The following is a 17982-nucleotide window of genomic DNA, read 5'->3' as shown; positions in this document are numbered from 1 at the left end:
CCTTCCTTATATCTTTCTTTTGCTTGAAGGCAAATCTCATTACCCCTTTTTATTAAGTGAGTTGGAAAACTAAGACTTTTTCTTTGACACCAGATATGTGGGTTATTTTATATTTAAAATTCCCCTTTCTGTTTTACTCTTCTCTTTCTATTATTAGGTAGAAATATAACTTTTAACCATATCATTTTGTTAAAAATGCAGTTTGACATGGAACCAGAACCATTCTCCAAAGAACATCTGTCATTTTGTGGTCTTGGATTTCTGAGGAAATCTGCTTTCACTTGCTATAACTCTAACCCCTTATTGATTCTTTAGACAACAATTCTCAGCTAGATAGACTCTACTTTCTTAATTTGTTATTTTTTATATTTACTATCAAGGGAAAGCCAAGATATGCGAAGTAAAAGAGAGAATCTTTCAGTTAAAGCCTGCTTTGATTTTTTTCAAGTGAAGCTTGTTTGTTGTGAGGGAATAGCCTGTTAAACACAATATCCCATCCATAATAAATATTTGCAGAAGGTTAGGTGTTTGCAACAAAATGTATGTATTTCCTTTAGAAACTGAATAGAAGTTTCCAGAATCTCTTCTCAATGAGACTTCTGCTCCAACCCTGAAAAATAGAACCACGGTTGTGTCCTGTTATCTCATAACACCTTCAGCATATTTTTTGTCATTGTACTTGCCACATTGCAATGAAATTGTCTGCTTAAGTAAACTCTGTAGACTTGCTTTTACTGAATTGGGGTTTGGTTTCAAGCCATCAGCCCATTCTGAGATATAATGTAATGAAATGTAGGAGGTGAAACTATAAAAATACTAGAAGAAAACTCTTCTGGATATTGGTTTAGGCAAAGAATTCATTAGTAAGACCTTAAAGGCACAAGCAACAAAAACAAAGCAGGCAAATGGGTCTTAATTAAACAAAAGCTTCTGCACAGCAAAATAATCAACACAGCGAACAGAGAGCCTCCAGAATGGGAGAAAATATTTGCAAACAATGTATCCAGCAGGGGGCAAATATCCAGAATATATAAGGAACTCAAACAACTCAACAACAGCAAACCAAATAACCTCATTAAAAAAAGTGAGTAAAGGACATGAATAGACATTTTTCAAAAGAAGACATACAAATGGCCAACAAGCATATGAAAAAATGCTCAACATCACTAATCATCAGAGAAATGCAAATTAAAACCGCAGTAAGATACCATCATACATCAGTCAGAATGGCTGTTATTAAAAAGTAAAGGCAGGATGTGGTGGCTCATGCATTCTAGCATATTGAGAGGCCAAGGCAGGTAGATCGCTTGAGGCCAGGAGTTTAAGACCAGCCTGGCAAATGTGGTGAAACCCCATTCTCTACCAAAATACAAAAAATTAGTTTGGTGTGTTGGCATAGGACAACACCCAATCCTAGCTACTCAGGAGGCTGAAGCATGAGAATTGCTTGAACCCAGGAGGCAGAGATTGCAGGGAGCTGAGATTGTATGAGTGCCTGGGAGACAGAGTGAGACTCTGTTTTAAAAACAAAAATAAAGGTAAAAATATAACAGATGTTGACAAGGATGTGGGGTAAAAGGAATAATGTAAATTAGTACAACCTCTATAGAAAACAGTATGAAGATTTCTCAAGGAACTAAAAATAGCATTACCATTAGATCCAGTAATCCCACTGGGTATCTACCCAATGAAAGGGAAATCATATCAAAAAGACACCTGCATTAATATGTTAATCACAACACTGTTTACAATAGCAAAGATATGGAATCAACCTAAAGTCCATTGATGAATGATAAAGAAAAGATTATATATATTCATATATAGTACTCATCCATAACAAAGAATGAAATCATATCTTTTGCATCAAGATGGCTGGAACTAGAGGACATTATCTGAAGTGAAATAACTCAGAAACAGAAAATCAAATGCCACATATTCTCAACTATAAGTGAGAGCTAAATAATGTGTGCACATGAGCATAGAGTGTGGAATGATAGACACTGGAAACTCAGAAGGCTAGGAAGGTGGGAAAGGCACGAGTGATGAGAAATTACTTAATGGATAAAATGTACATTATTTAGGTAATAGAATAATAAACAATAAAAACCCAGACTTCACCATTACTAAATATATTCATGTAATACAATTGCATTGTACAACTTACATTTATACCAAAAAAAAAAAAGAGGTCAAAAGAAAGAAAAGAAAAAAAATAGCCCCACAGCATTTACCATAAGGATAATGTTGAAAATGTTATTCAGTATATCACATAGTATTTGCCTTTGGGCTGGATGCAGTGGCTCCTGCCTGTAATCCAAGCACTCTGGGAGGTTGAGGTGGGCAGATCACCTGAGGTCAGGAGTTAGAGACCAGCCTGGCCAAGATGGTAAAACCCCATCTCTACTAAAAATGGAAAAAAAAATAGCTGGGTGTGGTGGCATGTGTTTGTAGTTCCAGCTATTTGTGAGGCTGTGGCACAAGAGTTGTTTCAATTCAGGGAGGCGGAGGTTGCAGTGAGCCCAGATCCTGCCACTGCACTCCAGCCTGAGCAACAGATTGAGACTCTGTCTTGAACAAACAAACAAGCAAAACAAAACAAAGCAAAAAAAAGAGAGTATTTGCCTTTGAATGATCGTTGAGGGTTTTGTTTGTTTGTTTGGCCTTATGTCAGGAATAGGTATGCTATTCCTGAGCCATTGGTCTGCTTTTATCTGGTGGAACTGAAACTGTCCCAATTGTCCCATGGAACTGATGTTTATGGTTTCTTTGAATAAACATAAAAATTAACCTCCCTTAAAACTTGAGAAAGTTAACATTTGTCTTATCTGAGTTCCTTTCTCAGGAAACTAACCATGAGGGCTCCCACATAGCACCAAGGAACTGAAACTTATCAGATCACCACATCTGAACAATGAGACACAGGACCCTTCAGCCATCATCATTGGCCTAAATGACCACCTGCTTCCTGTGAACCAACTCCCTTTCCTTATCCCTTCCTAATTCCTGTTTTCCACACCTGGTTAAAATTCTTCCCTGCTGTATAAACCCTTAGTTTTAGTCAGTCAGGGAGATGAATTTAAGACTGATCTCCTATCTTCTTGGCCATAGCACTGAATTAAAGCCTTCTTCCCTGGCAATACTCATTGTCTCAGTGATTGGGTTTCTGTGTGGCAAGCAGCAAGACCCAGCATTTTGGTAACAGAACCTGTGGATTTTCTGTCCCTTGACAGAGATTGCCAAGCTTACAGCCAAATTTCTGGTAGATCCTTAGCAAATACATGCAGATCTTCATTGCATTTATTTTGTGTATTACCCTGCCTCTAGTTGTATCTGTATCTTTCTCTCACCAGGCTATGAGCTCCTTGAGAATGTACTGGGATTGTTTCTCTATCACTTTGCATTTGGATGTGGCACAGACTTCACTGTATGCTCAGTAAATATTTTTGAAGGTAAACTAAATGAAGTTGCCATTGGAAAATAAGAAGGAATCATCTGGTAATTTGAACAATGCCAGTTTTCTCTTTCATAGAAGACAAAAGGAAAAGACTGAGAATCCAACTGCCACCTACAAACAAGAAGGCAGAAGATATTCCTTAAGTCAAGGATAAATAAATGAATTCAATAAAAAGTTCCTTGTTTTTTAACCTACTGATGTTGTGATCATGACAATTGTGTGGCTTATAAACCAAGGAAAATGAAAGATGCTTGTTATCTGTCCATCACAGAGCTTTGCACATAGTTGGTACTAGATAAATACACGTTGTACCCAGTTTCTCTGAATACTAGTTTGGAAAACAGAGTCACTTAGAACGCTTGACAGGAAATGTCTGGTACTTCTTTTTTTCTCAGATTGAAACCTAAAAACATCTCAGAAAACCATTGACTCAGGATTGTTAACTTAATCCAGAGTCACAAAAGACATCTAGCTCACTGGGCAATGTTTTTTAATGACAAAATGCCCCATTTCATCTAGAACTTTCAAGTCTTGATTTATAGTAGATTAATTTTGTTCTTTAAAAGCAAACAAACCAACATAGCAAATATTGGGTTATTTTTTCCACTTACAGGTTTTACTAGAATAGAAAATACTAGCAATTTATTTGTGGGTACTGAAACTTATGGTAATCTTTTTTCTTTCTTTCTTTCTTTTTTTTTTTTTAAGATGGAGTCTTACTCTGTCACCCAGGATGGAGTGCAACAGCATGATCTTGGCTCACTGCAACCTCCAGCTCCTGGGTTCAAGTGATTGTCTTGCCTCAGCCTCCCAAGTAGCTGGGATTACAGGCACCTGCCACCACACCCAGCTAATTTTTGTATTTTCAGCAAAGACAGGGTTTCAGCAGGTTGGCCAGGCTGGTCTTGAACTCCTGACTTCAGGTGATCTACCTGCGTTGGCCTCCCAAAGTGCTGGGATTACAGGCCCGTGAGCCACTGCACCAGGCCCAGCTTTTCTTAAGATCAAATTTTTGTCTTTAAGTCCTGTGTTTTTTTTTCCCTTTAAAATGTCTCCGATATGCATCCATCCTTTTCTTTGGTTCTCCTTTTAACTCCCTAACCCCAAATTCTCATCATCTCATCCCAAAATGATATAATAGCTGGCTTCCACGTCACTGCTTTTTCTATCAAATCAATCCTGAATGTTACTATCAGAGTATTCTTCCAAAACGATGTTTTCATCATATCATTCTTACCTAGTAACTTACAATAACTTCTTAGAGCTGGACGAATCAACTTCAAACTTGGGCAAAGCACTGCTTCTCGCAATCTCCTCCCATCCTGGCTCCCAGCTTTGTACACCAGAGTGCGCTCTATTGCAATCTTAGCATCCTGCATGGGTCCTTGATACAAACTGTCCCTTTAAGGTATCTGTATCTGCATGCAACAGGAAGTGGGTTGTGGTTTGTTCTGGGATGAGACTACAGCTGTATGTCAAAAAGGGTTTATCCTTGACCTAGAACTAGTATTGCTTTTAGAAAAAAAATCTTGTTTACAGTTAAAAAGGAGACAGTTAAAATAGTGCTTACAGTTAAAAGGAAGAAAGGCAAATAGCAATAGGCAAAGAATATAAAATTTAAATGCTCCTGGTAATAACAACTACTACCAAGAGCTTACAATATACTAGGCACTACACATACCTGAAATAGATACCGTTATCCCCATTTCACAAATATCTTGCCCAAGATCACACAGCTAGCAAGCCAGAACTGCAACCCAGGAAGTCTGGCTCCATATACGGGCCCCTAACCAAAAAACTATAATAACTCTTCATTGGATCTAAAGCTGGCATCTACCCTGAAGCCCGAGAAGTGCCTGCTGTAGGAAATAACCAATGTTTTCTGCTTCTATGCTAGAAGGAATTTCCCCTATCTTGGAAGGAAGGTTTTTTTGTTTTGTTTTGTTTTGTTTTTTACTTAACAAAAGCACACTATAGTGTGGGTCCAAACAAGACCATGTACTCTTATCACTCTTGTTTCCACTTTTGAGCAGCTCCTTTAGTTATTGCTCTTTATTGTTTCATTTTACAAAGAAACCCCACAGATTAGCTAGGACAATGTTTTAACCCAAACCAGACCATTCAATACAATATTACAAATTGGAGAGTGTGGTAGGATTGGTTCAGAGTGGAGTTCATGCTGTGATCCTCTGTGGGAGACTCTTGACTAAACCCAGCTTGGCAATTTTAATGGTGCAAAATAAATGGCCCAAGCCAGGAAGACTGCAGAATCAATATCTTGGCATTTAAAATAGAATCTTCTAGTACAAATGCTAACACAACATACAAGTAGAGAACTATGACTAGGTGATCAACAGCATATAGAAAATGGCCATACCTAGAATTTCAGGCATAAGAAGATCTTGTACATGGGATGTTGCCTCCGTTGCCTATTTAATAAAACAATTTATTCATTTCCCATTGGCTCACAAGAGCTAGTTGTGCACATCTATTTCCAACCTTGAGTTCAGTGGCTTGTGTTGATAACCTAAAATTGGCCACAGTAGGAGCATTTATACCATGGACAACTGGAAATGCTACAAATCAGGGTTCCCTTCCACCTCCCTTCCCAGCCAGTTTAGCAACAGCACAGCACTAAAACTACCCTAAGAGTTACTTAAAACAGCAACTATTTATTATTTCTCACAATTCTGTGGGTTGACTAGGCTCATCCGGGCAATCTGTTCCATGTGGTAAAGCCATGGTGACTCATACAGCTATATTCAGCTAAGATAGGATTTCTCAAGCTTGGCACTAGATTTGGGGCTGGATAATTGTTTGTTGTTGTGTCCTGTGCATTGTAGGCTGTTTAGAAGCATCTCTGGCCTCAACGTACGAGATGCTAGAAGTCACAACCAAAAATGTCTCTGGACATTGATAAATGTCCCTTGAAGGCAAAATTGCCAGGGATTCAGAACCACTGAGCTAAGAGCTTGGCTGGAGTTGGAACATGAATGTACCTTCTTATCTTCCATGTGTCCACGATATTTATTAAAGAAAAATATTATTCATGACACTAGCTAGAGATGATAAGGCAAACTTTTTTTCAGGGGAACTACTACCGTGGAGTTTTATATTAGGAGAGAGAGATTGGCTCAACTCCAAACACAAGGCAAAGGGGAGATTTGTAGCCAAGGGATGGGAGTTAGTGGATAGAAAATTACTAAGAGGAAACATCAAGGTTAGGGGGATCGTGGCCAAACACTTGAGAAGATTCTTGCTGAAGGCAGGCCAGGCTGACCTCATACCAAAAGTTGGGGATTTTTATGAAATTGGCCCAGCAAGATTCTTGCTAAAATGGAACTAAGCAGGCCAAGGACAAAGCAAGATTGGGGCCTAGTCAAAAAGAGGAATCAGAGGGGCCTGACTCAAGTTTGGCCAACAAGAGAGTCTCTGTCACCTTTTTCATGTGGCCTCTCATCATTCCGTAGTCTGGCTCAAGTTTCTTTGCAGCATGGTGGCTGGCTTCTGGGAGAGCAAAAGCAAATTTAGGGTCCAAACTAGAGCAGTTGCACTTTTGCTGCATTTCTCATTGGTCAAAGCAAGTCACAAGGCCAGGTTAGATTTAAGGGGAAGGCAAATAGACTCCACCTTATGAAGAGAGGAGTAGCAAATTTTTGTTCATCTTTAATACATACAGTACCATGTTTGCATTTAAGGACTTAGAACAAATATTCTGCAGGAGGAAAGGAAATCTTAAGACATAATTCTATTCAAGATTGACTGAAATTAACTCCAGAACCAGACATAGCAGTCCTTATTACTGGACTAAAGGTGAAACTGTAATCAGTGATGGTAAATTTTTGTTCCCTATAACAATTATAGCATAATTGAAATTTCTTAAAATGGAAGCATTATCATGAATGTTTAACTGTTTACATGATTTAGAATTAGCACTTAATGTATTATTTCTTCTGACAGTTTCTGTTTTATGGTTTTGAAGATATTTCCCAAGAAAATTTCCAAAGAACTGGTTGTTTACTAAAGGGATCCAATATTTGTCTTTTCACCATTGTATCAATTCTCACCTGATTGCTAGTGTCAGAAGTAGATTTTTTTTCTTTTCTTTTTTCTTTCTTTTTTTTTTTTTTTGAGATGGAGTCTCACTCTGTTGCCCAGGTTGGAGTGCAGTGGTGCCGTCTGGGCTGACTGCAACCTCTGCCTCTCAGGTTCAAGAGATTCTCTTGCCTCAGCCTTCCCAGTAGCTGGGATTACAGGCGTGTACCACCACGCCCAGCTAATTCTTATATTTTTGGTAGAGATGGGGATTCACCATGTTGGTCAGGCTGGTCTCAAACTCCTGACCTCAAGTGATCCACCTGCCTCAGCCTCCCAAAGTGCTGGGATTACAGCTGTGAGCCACCGCGCCCAGCTAGAAGTAGATTCTTTATGATTGTTCCAATGCATTATTTCCCAAAAAAATATTCAGCAGGACTCTACTTCCACAGATGTTAATGGGCATTCCATGTAAAAGGATTTATAGGTTATATAAACTTGGGAAATTCTAAGTTGAGAGTAAACAGATTTCTTTACTGCTGGACTTGTTAGGATCTTTACTATGCTAATATATATTGTGACTCATACAATATACAGTGTTTCCTAGACTTATTTAGCCACAGAAATAGAGGCATGTCTTATATAACTAGTGTTCCTCAGAATATTCTTGGTAGAAATCATTCCAAGTAGAAATAAAGGAGGAAGCAGAATCTTGAGAGAAAATTCTAGCCAAGATCAATCAAAATTAACTCCAGAAACCAGCCAAGCAGTGGCCTTAGCACTTAGAAGAAAATAGGTGTCCTTGAAGTAGATCCTCAGATCCAACAATGTATTAACTACACTTACTGCGTTTGTTCTAAAAGTCAATAGTTCCTTAACTACAGAGGCCTGAAACACTTAAGAATTTTTTGCTAAAGTTATTGTAAATTCATGAAATTTCACCATCCAAGATCATCAAAGATTCATGAGTTGAAACAGCAGTGTGAAAAGGAACTGGAATAAGTTCTTACCTTTTCCCATGTTTTTTGTCTTATAAACTAAACTTGAAGCCCTTGAAAAGGAGAACTTAGAGTGCAAGCAGTATATTAACATATTTGTGGTAGGCAGCGTCTAAGCTGGGTTTTAATCATCCCCACCCCTTCGTGTTCATGCCCTTGTGTAATCTCCTTCACCTGAGCTTGGGCTAAACCTGGTGACTTGCTTCCGAGAAACAGAGTACAGCATAAACGATGGATGTTACTTGTGAGATTAGATTACAAAAAAGATTGGCATCTGTCTTGTTTACTCTCTCATGCTCCCTGGCTTGCTCCCTCGGATGAAGCCAGCTGCTCTGTTGTAAGCTGCTCCAGGCTGAGGCTCCTGTGGTAAAGAATTGAGGGGAGGTCTAGGGCAGGAGTCCCCAAACTACGGCCCCCTGAGGCCATTTATGCAGCCCCCCGCCACACTTCAGGAAGGGGCACCTCTTTCTTTGGTGGTCAGTGAGAAGAGCACAGTATGTGGCGGCCCTCCAACAGTCTGAGGGACAGTGAACTGGGCCCCTGTGTAAAAAGTTTGGGGACTCCTGGTCTAGGGCCAGCAGCCCACAAGGAATTGAATCCTGTTCACAACCCTAGGAGTGAGTTTGTAAATGAATCCTCCCCCGGTTGGCTGACTGTAGCCTTGTGAGAACTCAGCTAAGCCACACCTAGGTTACTGATTCACAGAAACTGTGAGATAATAAATGTTTGTTGTTTTAAGCTGTTAAATTGTGGGGTCATTTGTTACGCAGCAATAGATAACTTGCTCCTACTGAGAGGCATTTAGAAAGGGCCAATGCTGTATAATCTAAGCCAAATCCTGCAGACAGCCTACAGAAGCACTGTGGTTAAGCCATGCTTTAGAATGGCAGAATAGAAAAGTACTGATTTTAATTGGGAAGAAACATAGGGGATATTGATAAAAACTAGGTGACAAAAATCTTTGAGTTTTCAGTGCTACTCCAGAGGAGATACCAGAAATACAAGCTGTAGAAATTGATAATTCTATGGCCACTACAATTGCTGATAAAGGTATTGCTATTATATGGCTCCTTGTTATGCAAATCTAGATCAAATTGAGTCGTCCCTTTTTGGTTTAAATATTATGCTAGCTGAACATAGAAATGTGGTTTTGGAAGAATTTTTTTCTTCTTGAGGTCTGGCTGGAGTTATTCCTTTAAGGTGCTCCTCTCTATTATCTTTTATTGAATGAATATGTATTAAACACTTACAATATGGCAGGTCCTGTTTTAGATATAGAAGATTAACAGAGAAATCCTCACCCTCTCGAAACTTACGTCTTAGTGTGGAAGGACAGACAATAAACAAAGTTAATAAACATAAAAATAAATCTCGGCCGGGCGCAGTGGCTCAAGCCTGTAATCCAGCACTTCGGGAGGCCGAGGCGGGTGGATCACGAGGTCGAGAGATCGAGACCATCCTGGTCAACATGGTGAAACCCCGTCTCTACTAAAAATACAAAACACTAGCTGGGCATGGTGGCGCGTGCCTGTAATCCCAGCTACTCAGGAGGCTGAGGCAGGAGAATTGCCTGAGCCCAGGAGGCGGAGGTTGCGGTGAGCCGAGATCGCGCCATTGCACTCCAGCCTGGCTAACAAGAGCGAAACTCCGTCTCAAAAAATAAAATAAAATAAAAATAAATAAATAAATAAATCTCTTAGGCTGAACGCCATGTCTCACGCCTGTAATCCTTTGGATTACACTTTGGGAGGCTGAGGTGGGCAGATCACGAAGTCAGGAGTTTGAGGTCAGCCTGACCAATATGGTGAAACCCTGTCTCTACTAAAAGTACAGAAATTACCTGGGCGTGGTGGTAGGTGCCTATAATCCCAGCTACTTGGGAGGCTGAGGTAGGAGATTCACTTGAACCTGGGAGCTAGAGGTTGCAGTGAGCCAAGATGGCGCCAGTGCACTCCAGCCTGGGGGACAGAGTGAGATTCTGTCTCAAAAATAAATAAATAAATAAATAAATCAATAAATAAATCAATCTCTTGAAGGAAACATCCTTTTGGGATTACTGGGGTCTAAGACAGCATTGATGCTGAACTAGGACAATAGTATGAGCAAGGAAGGAACAGAGGTTGGAGTAAGCACCAAGTTCAGGGGTCACTGAGAGCAAAATTCTGACTTTTTTATGACTGCTTTTCTAGAACATGAAAATAATGTAAAAGTCACAACTAAAGGATGGAAAAGAGATTTTAAGGGGAAATATTTGAAAAACTATTAATATTGGTAATCAGGAACAGCCTAAAGGGAGAGTCTATGGAATTTATTAATCAATAATTATTTGCTTTAATATTCCATTTTTTCAAAGTTTTTATAATCACAATTGTCATTCCTCAAAGAAAGCCTGTGGCCATAGAAGAAGCTATTTCCATAGGAAAAAAACTGATGCATAAAGACAATACATTGCTCCAGGTATATTTATTTGAAGTGACTTTTTAGCAGATCAAGCATTAGTACCTTTCAGCTTATGTTTCAATTGTGGACATATTCTTGTGTGCATTACTGTATTATCTGCAGAATTCCTTCTGAGTTCCTCTATGATTCTTTGGATCAAGGTATATTTCGATATTTGGCTTCTTACCTATGTTCTATGTCTTCAAGTATCCTTAACACATATATTTTGTACTTTAAACTTGACCCAAACTTAGCTGACCCCAGGAGCTCAGAAGACAGGCACAATAGGTCAAATGAACAAAACTAGGGCACAGAAACAATGACTGCTTATTCCAGTTTCAGCCCTGAAGATTAGCCCACCCCTTTCTCAAAGGTGTAAACTGTTTGCTTTTGATGCCCTTGATTTGTTGCTGTGCTTTATTTTGTTTTTGCAGAGAAGTGAGCGACAGGGTGGGTGAGGTTTGGGGGAAGGAAACCTAGGATAGAGGTATAATTTTTTTGAAGTTTATTTCAGAGCATGAGTTAATCAGGGAAATTGAAAAATGAGAAGGCAAGTGTAGATGTACAGAACAGAGTGGCTTCTTCAGTTCTTTGGAGTTCTTTATATTTCTGGAAGCTTCTGAGGGCAAGTTTCCATTGTACCACCTGCCACCTTTTGTCTTTTGATATGCGCTCGCTCTCTCTCTCTCTCTGTCTCTCTCTCTCTGTCTCTCTCTCACTGTCAGAAATGGTGGGAAAAGAGGTAGGACAGTAGGATTCCTGAGTAATTCCACACCTTACATAGAACATAGGAAATGAAGTCCTTTAACATCACCTAAATTTTGTTCCTAACAACTTAATTTTAGTATATTGTCTTTGTAGCAATAAAATCGGAACTATTGACTCTGCATCAAATTTGACTAAAGCTAAAAATAGATTAGCGAGGTTGAGCAGGGAAGAAGTGGCAAGCTTCTCCTTCCTCCTTTTCATTTTGTTTCAGTTTGAATAGAAGGAGGTGGCTCACACAATTAACCAGAACAGCAACTGGTTGGATGTCTGGGTACTTTGAGTCAATTAGGATATTTTTGTGGAAAGTTTCCAATTCTTAAGTCTCAGTTATATAGGTGTGGGAGGCAGCTGGTGTGAATGTCTGTCTGCAGGGTACATGGGTACTAACTGTGATCCAATATGGCATGACAGCAATGTGCTTATTCAAGAAAATAATTATCTCTATTTTCTTGTACTCTAACCTAAAATGTCATCTTCACAACTTATAAAACAACAACAACAAACAGGAAAAAAAAAAAAAAAAAAAGGAAAGAAACACCAAAACTAACATCACCAGCATATTTTGAGACCTCTAGTGGTATCAATAATGAAATTAAGCGCCATTGCACTCCAGCCTGGGCAACAAGAACAAAACTCTGTCTAAAAAACAAACAAACAAAAATAACAGGGTGGAGTTCCCAGATAATGGGGATGAACAGCAGGGCCCTGAATGTGAAGATGTGAAGCCTTCACAGTCTGGTCATGAAAACAGTTCATTCAAACAAGACCCACCATCCAAGGATGTAACTAGATGCCTGGACTATGAAGCAGTCCCTGCTTGGGGGGAACCCATTCCTGTGAGTAGGACTGAGTGGTCCTCCAAGATAGGTGGCCACGTTATGAGCAGGAGGTGATGAGGTGACACCTGTGAAGACAGACCTGAGGGCAGTGGACCCCTGGGAAGAGCTCCACTTGATCTCTTTCTGCAATTCTGTTCTGCCTTTTTGGCCAACTCGTTTCCTTCCCTCAGGTCTCAGCTCAGATACATCACTTCCACAGAGACCATCCCAGGAGACCTGTCAGAAGTTCCACCCTGTTACGTACCTCCTTCATCTCTAATCATGTTGTCAATGTACGTGTTTACTTATTTCTTGTGTATCTCCCTCTCACTCAAATGAAACCTCCATAGACAGATTTTATCTGCCTTGGGCATGTCAGAGAACAGCTAGCATGAATTTGTTGAATGTATAAATTAGGTTCTTTCCTCACGAACTGTGGAGGAAAGACTAGTTTAGCTGACAGTTTTGCAGTGTCCCCTTTTATAGTGTGATCTTTAATTCAGCTCTTCAGTAAAGGCTCTGTCATGGTGGTGTCATTACAGTTAGAGAGTTTTGACTGCAAGTTGTCCGGTTCTTGGCGTTTTGAACAAACAGCTGGACGAAACGCCCAGCAAAGCAAGGAAAGAAGAAAGCAGGGATTTACTGAGAATGAAAGTACACTTCACAGTGTGGAAGCGGCCCCAGCAGTGGCTCAAGGGCTCAGATACAGAATCTTCCTGGGTCCAAATACCCGCTGGAGGTTTCCCACTGGCCACTTCATGCTCACCTCAAGTAAATGAAGTGGTTGCCCACGATTGGTCTGATTGGTTGCGGAAAGCAATATTGCCACCAAAGCAATATCCCAGTGTGTAAGCTGTGTGGTGAGGAAGGTGCAGGGAGCATATGGGTACAAGTCTAGTTTGGGGTTGTCAGAGATTTCCTAGAGAATTGATGATTTAGCTGAGACTTTAAGGTTCAGAAAAATGTAGCCAGAAGAAGAGTGCTTTAGGTATCTTCCATGCAACAAATTTTTATTGAATACTTACTGTGGGTCGAGCTTTATGTTAGACTCTGCAGCATTAGAGAGCTAGGCACAATCCCTGCTCTCCTAGCACTTAGAGAATTTCAAGATAGGGGGAGAAATAGACATGAAAGTATAAGCACAAAATATCTATCCATCAATAGGGCCTTCTAAAGGCTCACTATCCTCTAATATATATTAGGCAGTTAAAAGTTTCATCATTTTTTTTCTACTAAACAGTCCAGCCAGCAATTTCCCTGAGTATCCAGGGTTCCTGCTTGCTGCTCCAGGCTCTGTTACGCACTCTGCTACGGTTGCCCAGAGCTCCCAGATTTCCCTGCCATTACCTGAATGTGGAGACGGTACTGTGTCTTATACTTTCCTGTCTGTATCTCTGTAGTTCACAATTCCGCAGGAAGAGGGTCTGGAGGCAGGGAACCTAAGGCCCTTTCGCCTCCAACTTCCTACAACTACATTGAAAGGAAAACCCTAATTTTCCACGCCTAAGTAACAAGAGGGTCAGAATATACTCCATTTGCAAACCCTCACCTTCTTGCAACCAATCAGATGTTTGCACAGAAATGTAACCTTTGTAACTCCACTTGAGCCTCTGATTGGCTCACCACAACCTCTGCCTTCCAGGTTCAAGTGATTCTCCTGCCTCAGCCTCCCGAGTAGCTGAGATTACAGGCAAGTGCCTCCACGCCCGGCTAATTTTGTATTTTTGGTAGAGACGGGGTTTCTCCATGTTGGTCAAGCTGGTCTCGAACTCCCGATCTCAGGTGATCCGCCCACCTCAGCCTCCCAAAGTGCTGGGATTACAAGCCTGGGCCACCGCGCCCGGCTCACCCTGTTTCTTTAATTACTGATACTGAATGGCATAACCTTTGAATGGGTTATGAATCGAAAATCCTTTGTTTTCCATTCTTGCTCTAGTCACACAGCTTATTTTTCCAGACCATACTGTTCTAAGCCTCAATTACATTAAGGTCAGGAGGCCACCGAAGAACTCCACATGCCACCGCACTGGCGCGTGGAGCAAGTCAAGAACGGCTGCCGCGAACGCCTAACGCCGGGGACCCCAGGAGGCCCGGGGTGGGGACGCCTCGATGACGTCACTCGACGTGGGCCGGCCCCGCGCAGGCGTGACGTCACGCGGGCGGTGCCGCCAGCCGTGAAGTCACCTGGTGGGCGCGGCCAGGCCGAATCCCCAGTGTCGTCACGAGACGGGGTGGGCCCAGAGCGTGTCAGCGCAGCCGAATCAAAACAAGCCGGAGACCCGCCTTTTCTCTCCGGCTCGGGAGCGTCTAGCTCGTGCCCCGGGCCCACGGCGCCCGCGCGGCTGCGAGCCTCGGGTGGCCGCGCGCCGGCTCCAGGAAGCCGGAGAGGGCGCGGCGGCCCGCATGGCGCGGCACGGGCCGCGCGGCTAGACGGGCGCTGAGGGACCGCAGGCTTGCGCCCTCCGTTCTTTCCCGGAGCCGGCTCCGCGCAGGGCCGGGAGCGGCCGCGCCGCTGGGAGTCGCCTTCGCTGACGCCGGGCACCTACCTGGACGCCCGCGAGCGAGATGCCCAACCCCAAAAACAGCAAAGGGGGCCGCAAAAACAAACGCGCCAACAGCAGCGGCGACGAGCAGGAAAATGGAGCCGGGGCCCTGGCAGCGGCGGGCGCGGCAGGAGCGGCGGCCGGGGGGGCCCTGGCGGCGGCGGCAGGCTGCGGGGCGGCGGCGGCAGGCGCGCCGGGCACCGGGGGCGCGGCGGGCGCCGGAGGCGCGGGGACTGGCGCCGCGAACGCCGCGGCCGCCGCGGGGGCTGCAGCCGCGGGCGATGCCAAGAACGGTAAGAAGGGGTTGGCGGGGCGAGCGCCAACTTCCTCCCCGACGGGGACGGCGCGGTGGCGGGGCCCTGGGTGGCGTGGGTGGTGCGTGGACAATGCAAGAGTCAGGAAGTGCTCACCCCGCCTCTCCGCCCCGCCGCGGCTGCCCCTTCGTGGTCCCCACGCCTGGCAGTGGCGGCGGGGACGGATCTGCAGCCCCTGCCTAGTGTCCGCGCGGGGGGCAGCCCCACTCCGAGGGGCGCCCGGCGGCAGCAGCGCTGCCCTGGGGCCCAGCCTGCTGCCCGCGCTGGCATTGCCCCGCCGTGTGTGCCGGGCCGAAGGGAGGAAGGAAGGGAGGAAAGAGCTGCCCAAGTTGAGAAGAATGATCCGATTGAAAACTTAGGCACCGGTTCATTCTTCCTGGTGCTCCCAGGCCGCGCATAACCCCCTAAGAGGAGGAGATCCTTAATTCTCCGCACAGCCAGGCTTGCTGCGTCGATTGCCACAAGTGAGGAGGCCTCGAGACATTTAGGGCCTGTGTGTTTGCTCTTTAATTCTCTGGCTTGCTTGAGGAAGGAAGAGAATCTGAACTTGACTTCCGTTCCCAGCCCGGAGTTAAAAAAAAAAAAATCTTTCTCTGTGTCATTCTGCTTAACATTTTGAGAAGGAAGCCTTATAGTCTTAGGTAGTGCCTGAATGCTCCTTTTGAGGGGGCACTTAAGAACTGGCCAAGGTGTGACAGGATTTCTATTCTCACTACAGAGACACGGTTTTCGTTGTAAGGTGCTACTAGGCAAACACTTTTACTTATTTGGACAGTTCTTTGAATTCCTTTAGTCAGGCACTTTTTCCAGGAAGATGATGTAGGTATTTTAATGAAGGGTGATTGGAATTTTTATATATGGCTTTTAATTTACAGCTTTAGCTTTTGAAGCTGTTCTTTGTGTAGATGAGCCACTTTTTAAACAGGGCACCTGCACTTATAAGCAGCCCACGGTGCTCTGAACAGAGGCGGCTGAATGTAGCCTGTTAGAACTGTAGGCCCCGTTGGCTGTGTCTCGGCAATATTGAAATAGGGAGATTTATTTATTTATTTTCAGGAACAAACTTGCCACATTTGAGAATGTTTGAGAATACAAGTTTTGGGCAGCCTGTGTTCTTCAGGTTCTTTTGTTTTTCTCCTGGCTTTAACCTTCATTTTGGTATTGATGTGGCAGAGAGAAAGGTGCTCACACTCTGGGTGGGACAGACTCGTGGCTCAGCCATTTAGAGCTTCGTCATCTTGGAAAGGTCAGTCTTCTGAGCCTCAATTTCCTTGTTTGTAAACTTGAAAAGAAATTACCCTGGCTCTCTCCTAGTGTTATTGGGAGGCTTGGAGTGTCTCTTCCCTATTATGCTCCTAGTTCTTGTTATTTTAAAGGTTACGTATATAATGAACCTCAAGTTTCTCACAGGGTTCATGAACAATGATGACAGCTTTCATTTATTCATTCAAAAAAGATTAACCACCTGCAGTGTTACAGGTACTGTGTTCAATACTAAGGGATCCAGCGGTAATCAGGAGGAGACATCCTGGTCCTCAGGGAGCTTGCATTCCTGTTCTGGTGGTGGTTTTGGTTTGCTCTGCCCACCTTTTCTTTGGCCTTTGTGAAGCTTCAAGTTTGCCGTTTCCTTTTTTTCTTGCTCCAAAAGATTAGACCACTTCAGGGTGGCGTGAAGAAATTTTTTTCTTAGGCTACTTGTACTTTCTAGTTTGTACATATCAAACTGAGCGAGGGTTATTTTCTGAAGTGGCAAACTCAAGAATATTTAGCAGCACAGCAAGTGTATGTCTGTGTGACGCTATGTTTCTGATTAGGAGCTTATTTTATCAGGTGAAAGTGGGGGAGAAAAAGGAATGGGCCAAAATTCTCATAGTCAGGGTCAGAGAATATAACTTATATGAAGAGGAGTGAGCGGAATTTTATGATGCCCAGTTCTTGGTTCTGACATTGTGTGAAGTCTTCGTGAATGGTTCACCTTAATTTGAAGAACCCCTCACTGCAATTCTGCAGTTAATGGTAACTGAGCTTGGATGCTAAGGACTCCTGTGTGCAAAATCAATGAATAAGGAAATTACAAATTCCTTTGTTTCTGTTTGGCTCTTTAAAGCTATACTTTATAAGGGAGAGGTGTGGGAGAGGTATTATTGGTAAAATTTTAAAGAAAGGCGCAAGAGACATGTAAACCTTCAAAATCAACTAAGGACCAATGTTTGAATTTTTAGTGTTAACATTATTATTAGTAGCATTTTAAGTGTATTTCAGTTTTTTGCTTAACTGTGACATTAGATTTTATAATTACGAATATTGCAAACAAATCAAGTAGTTATTCCCAGAAAGGAGGTACTTAGTATTCTTTGAAAACTTTTAAATAGTTTGTTTTCACTGTTCAGGTCAGCTATCTATATCTGCAAACATGCAAACTTAATGATTTCACTTAAAATTAATAGTGTTTATTTGTAGTTGTTTGGAGTTTATAGAATTGTTTTGTGTCTTCTAGCTCTTGGGCAGTGTGACCACCAGGACAGGGCAATATTAGCTCTTAGCTGTTCAGTTTGTCAAGTGGGCATAAACAAATACTCTATAAAAGGAGATGACTAGCTAGGGAGAGCTTGG

At 42.5% G+C, this 17982-nt stretch overlaps 1 protein-coding gene across 1 annotated transcript in view; it reads left to right on the top strand.

Moving 5' to 3' along the window:
- The first annotated feature begins 14733 nt into the window (after positions 1-14733).
- HECA (hdc homolog, cell cycle regulator) overlaps positions 14734-17982 on the top strand; it is a 46195-nt gene continuing 42946 nt past the window's right edge. The window contains exon 1 of the mRNA XM_039467817.2: positions 14734-15348. Within this exon, the coding sequence (XP_039323751.1) occupies positions 15078-15348 (271 nt within the window). The 5' untranslated portion in view covers positions 14734-15077. The remainder of the gene's footprint in view (positions 15349-17982) is intronic.

The sequence above is a fragment of the Saimiri boliviensis genome, chromosome 4 (genome assembly GCF_048565385.1).
Source record: "Saimiri boliviensis isolate mSaiBol1 chromosome 4, mSaiBol1.pri, whole genome shotgun sequence".
In the NCBI taxonomy this organism is placed as follows: Eukaryota; Metazoa; Chordata; class Mammalia; order Primates; family Cebidae; genus Saimiri; species Saimiri boliviensis.
This window is presented reverse-complemented; position numbering and strand designations above follow the sequence as displayed.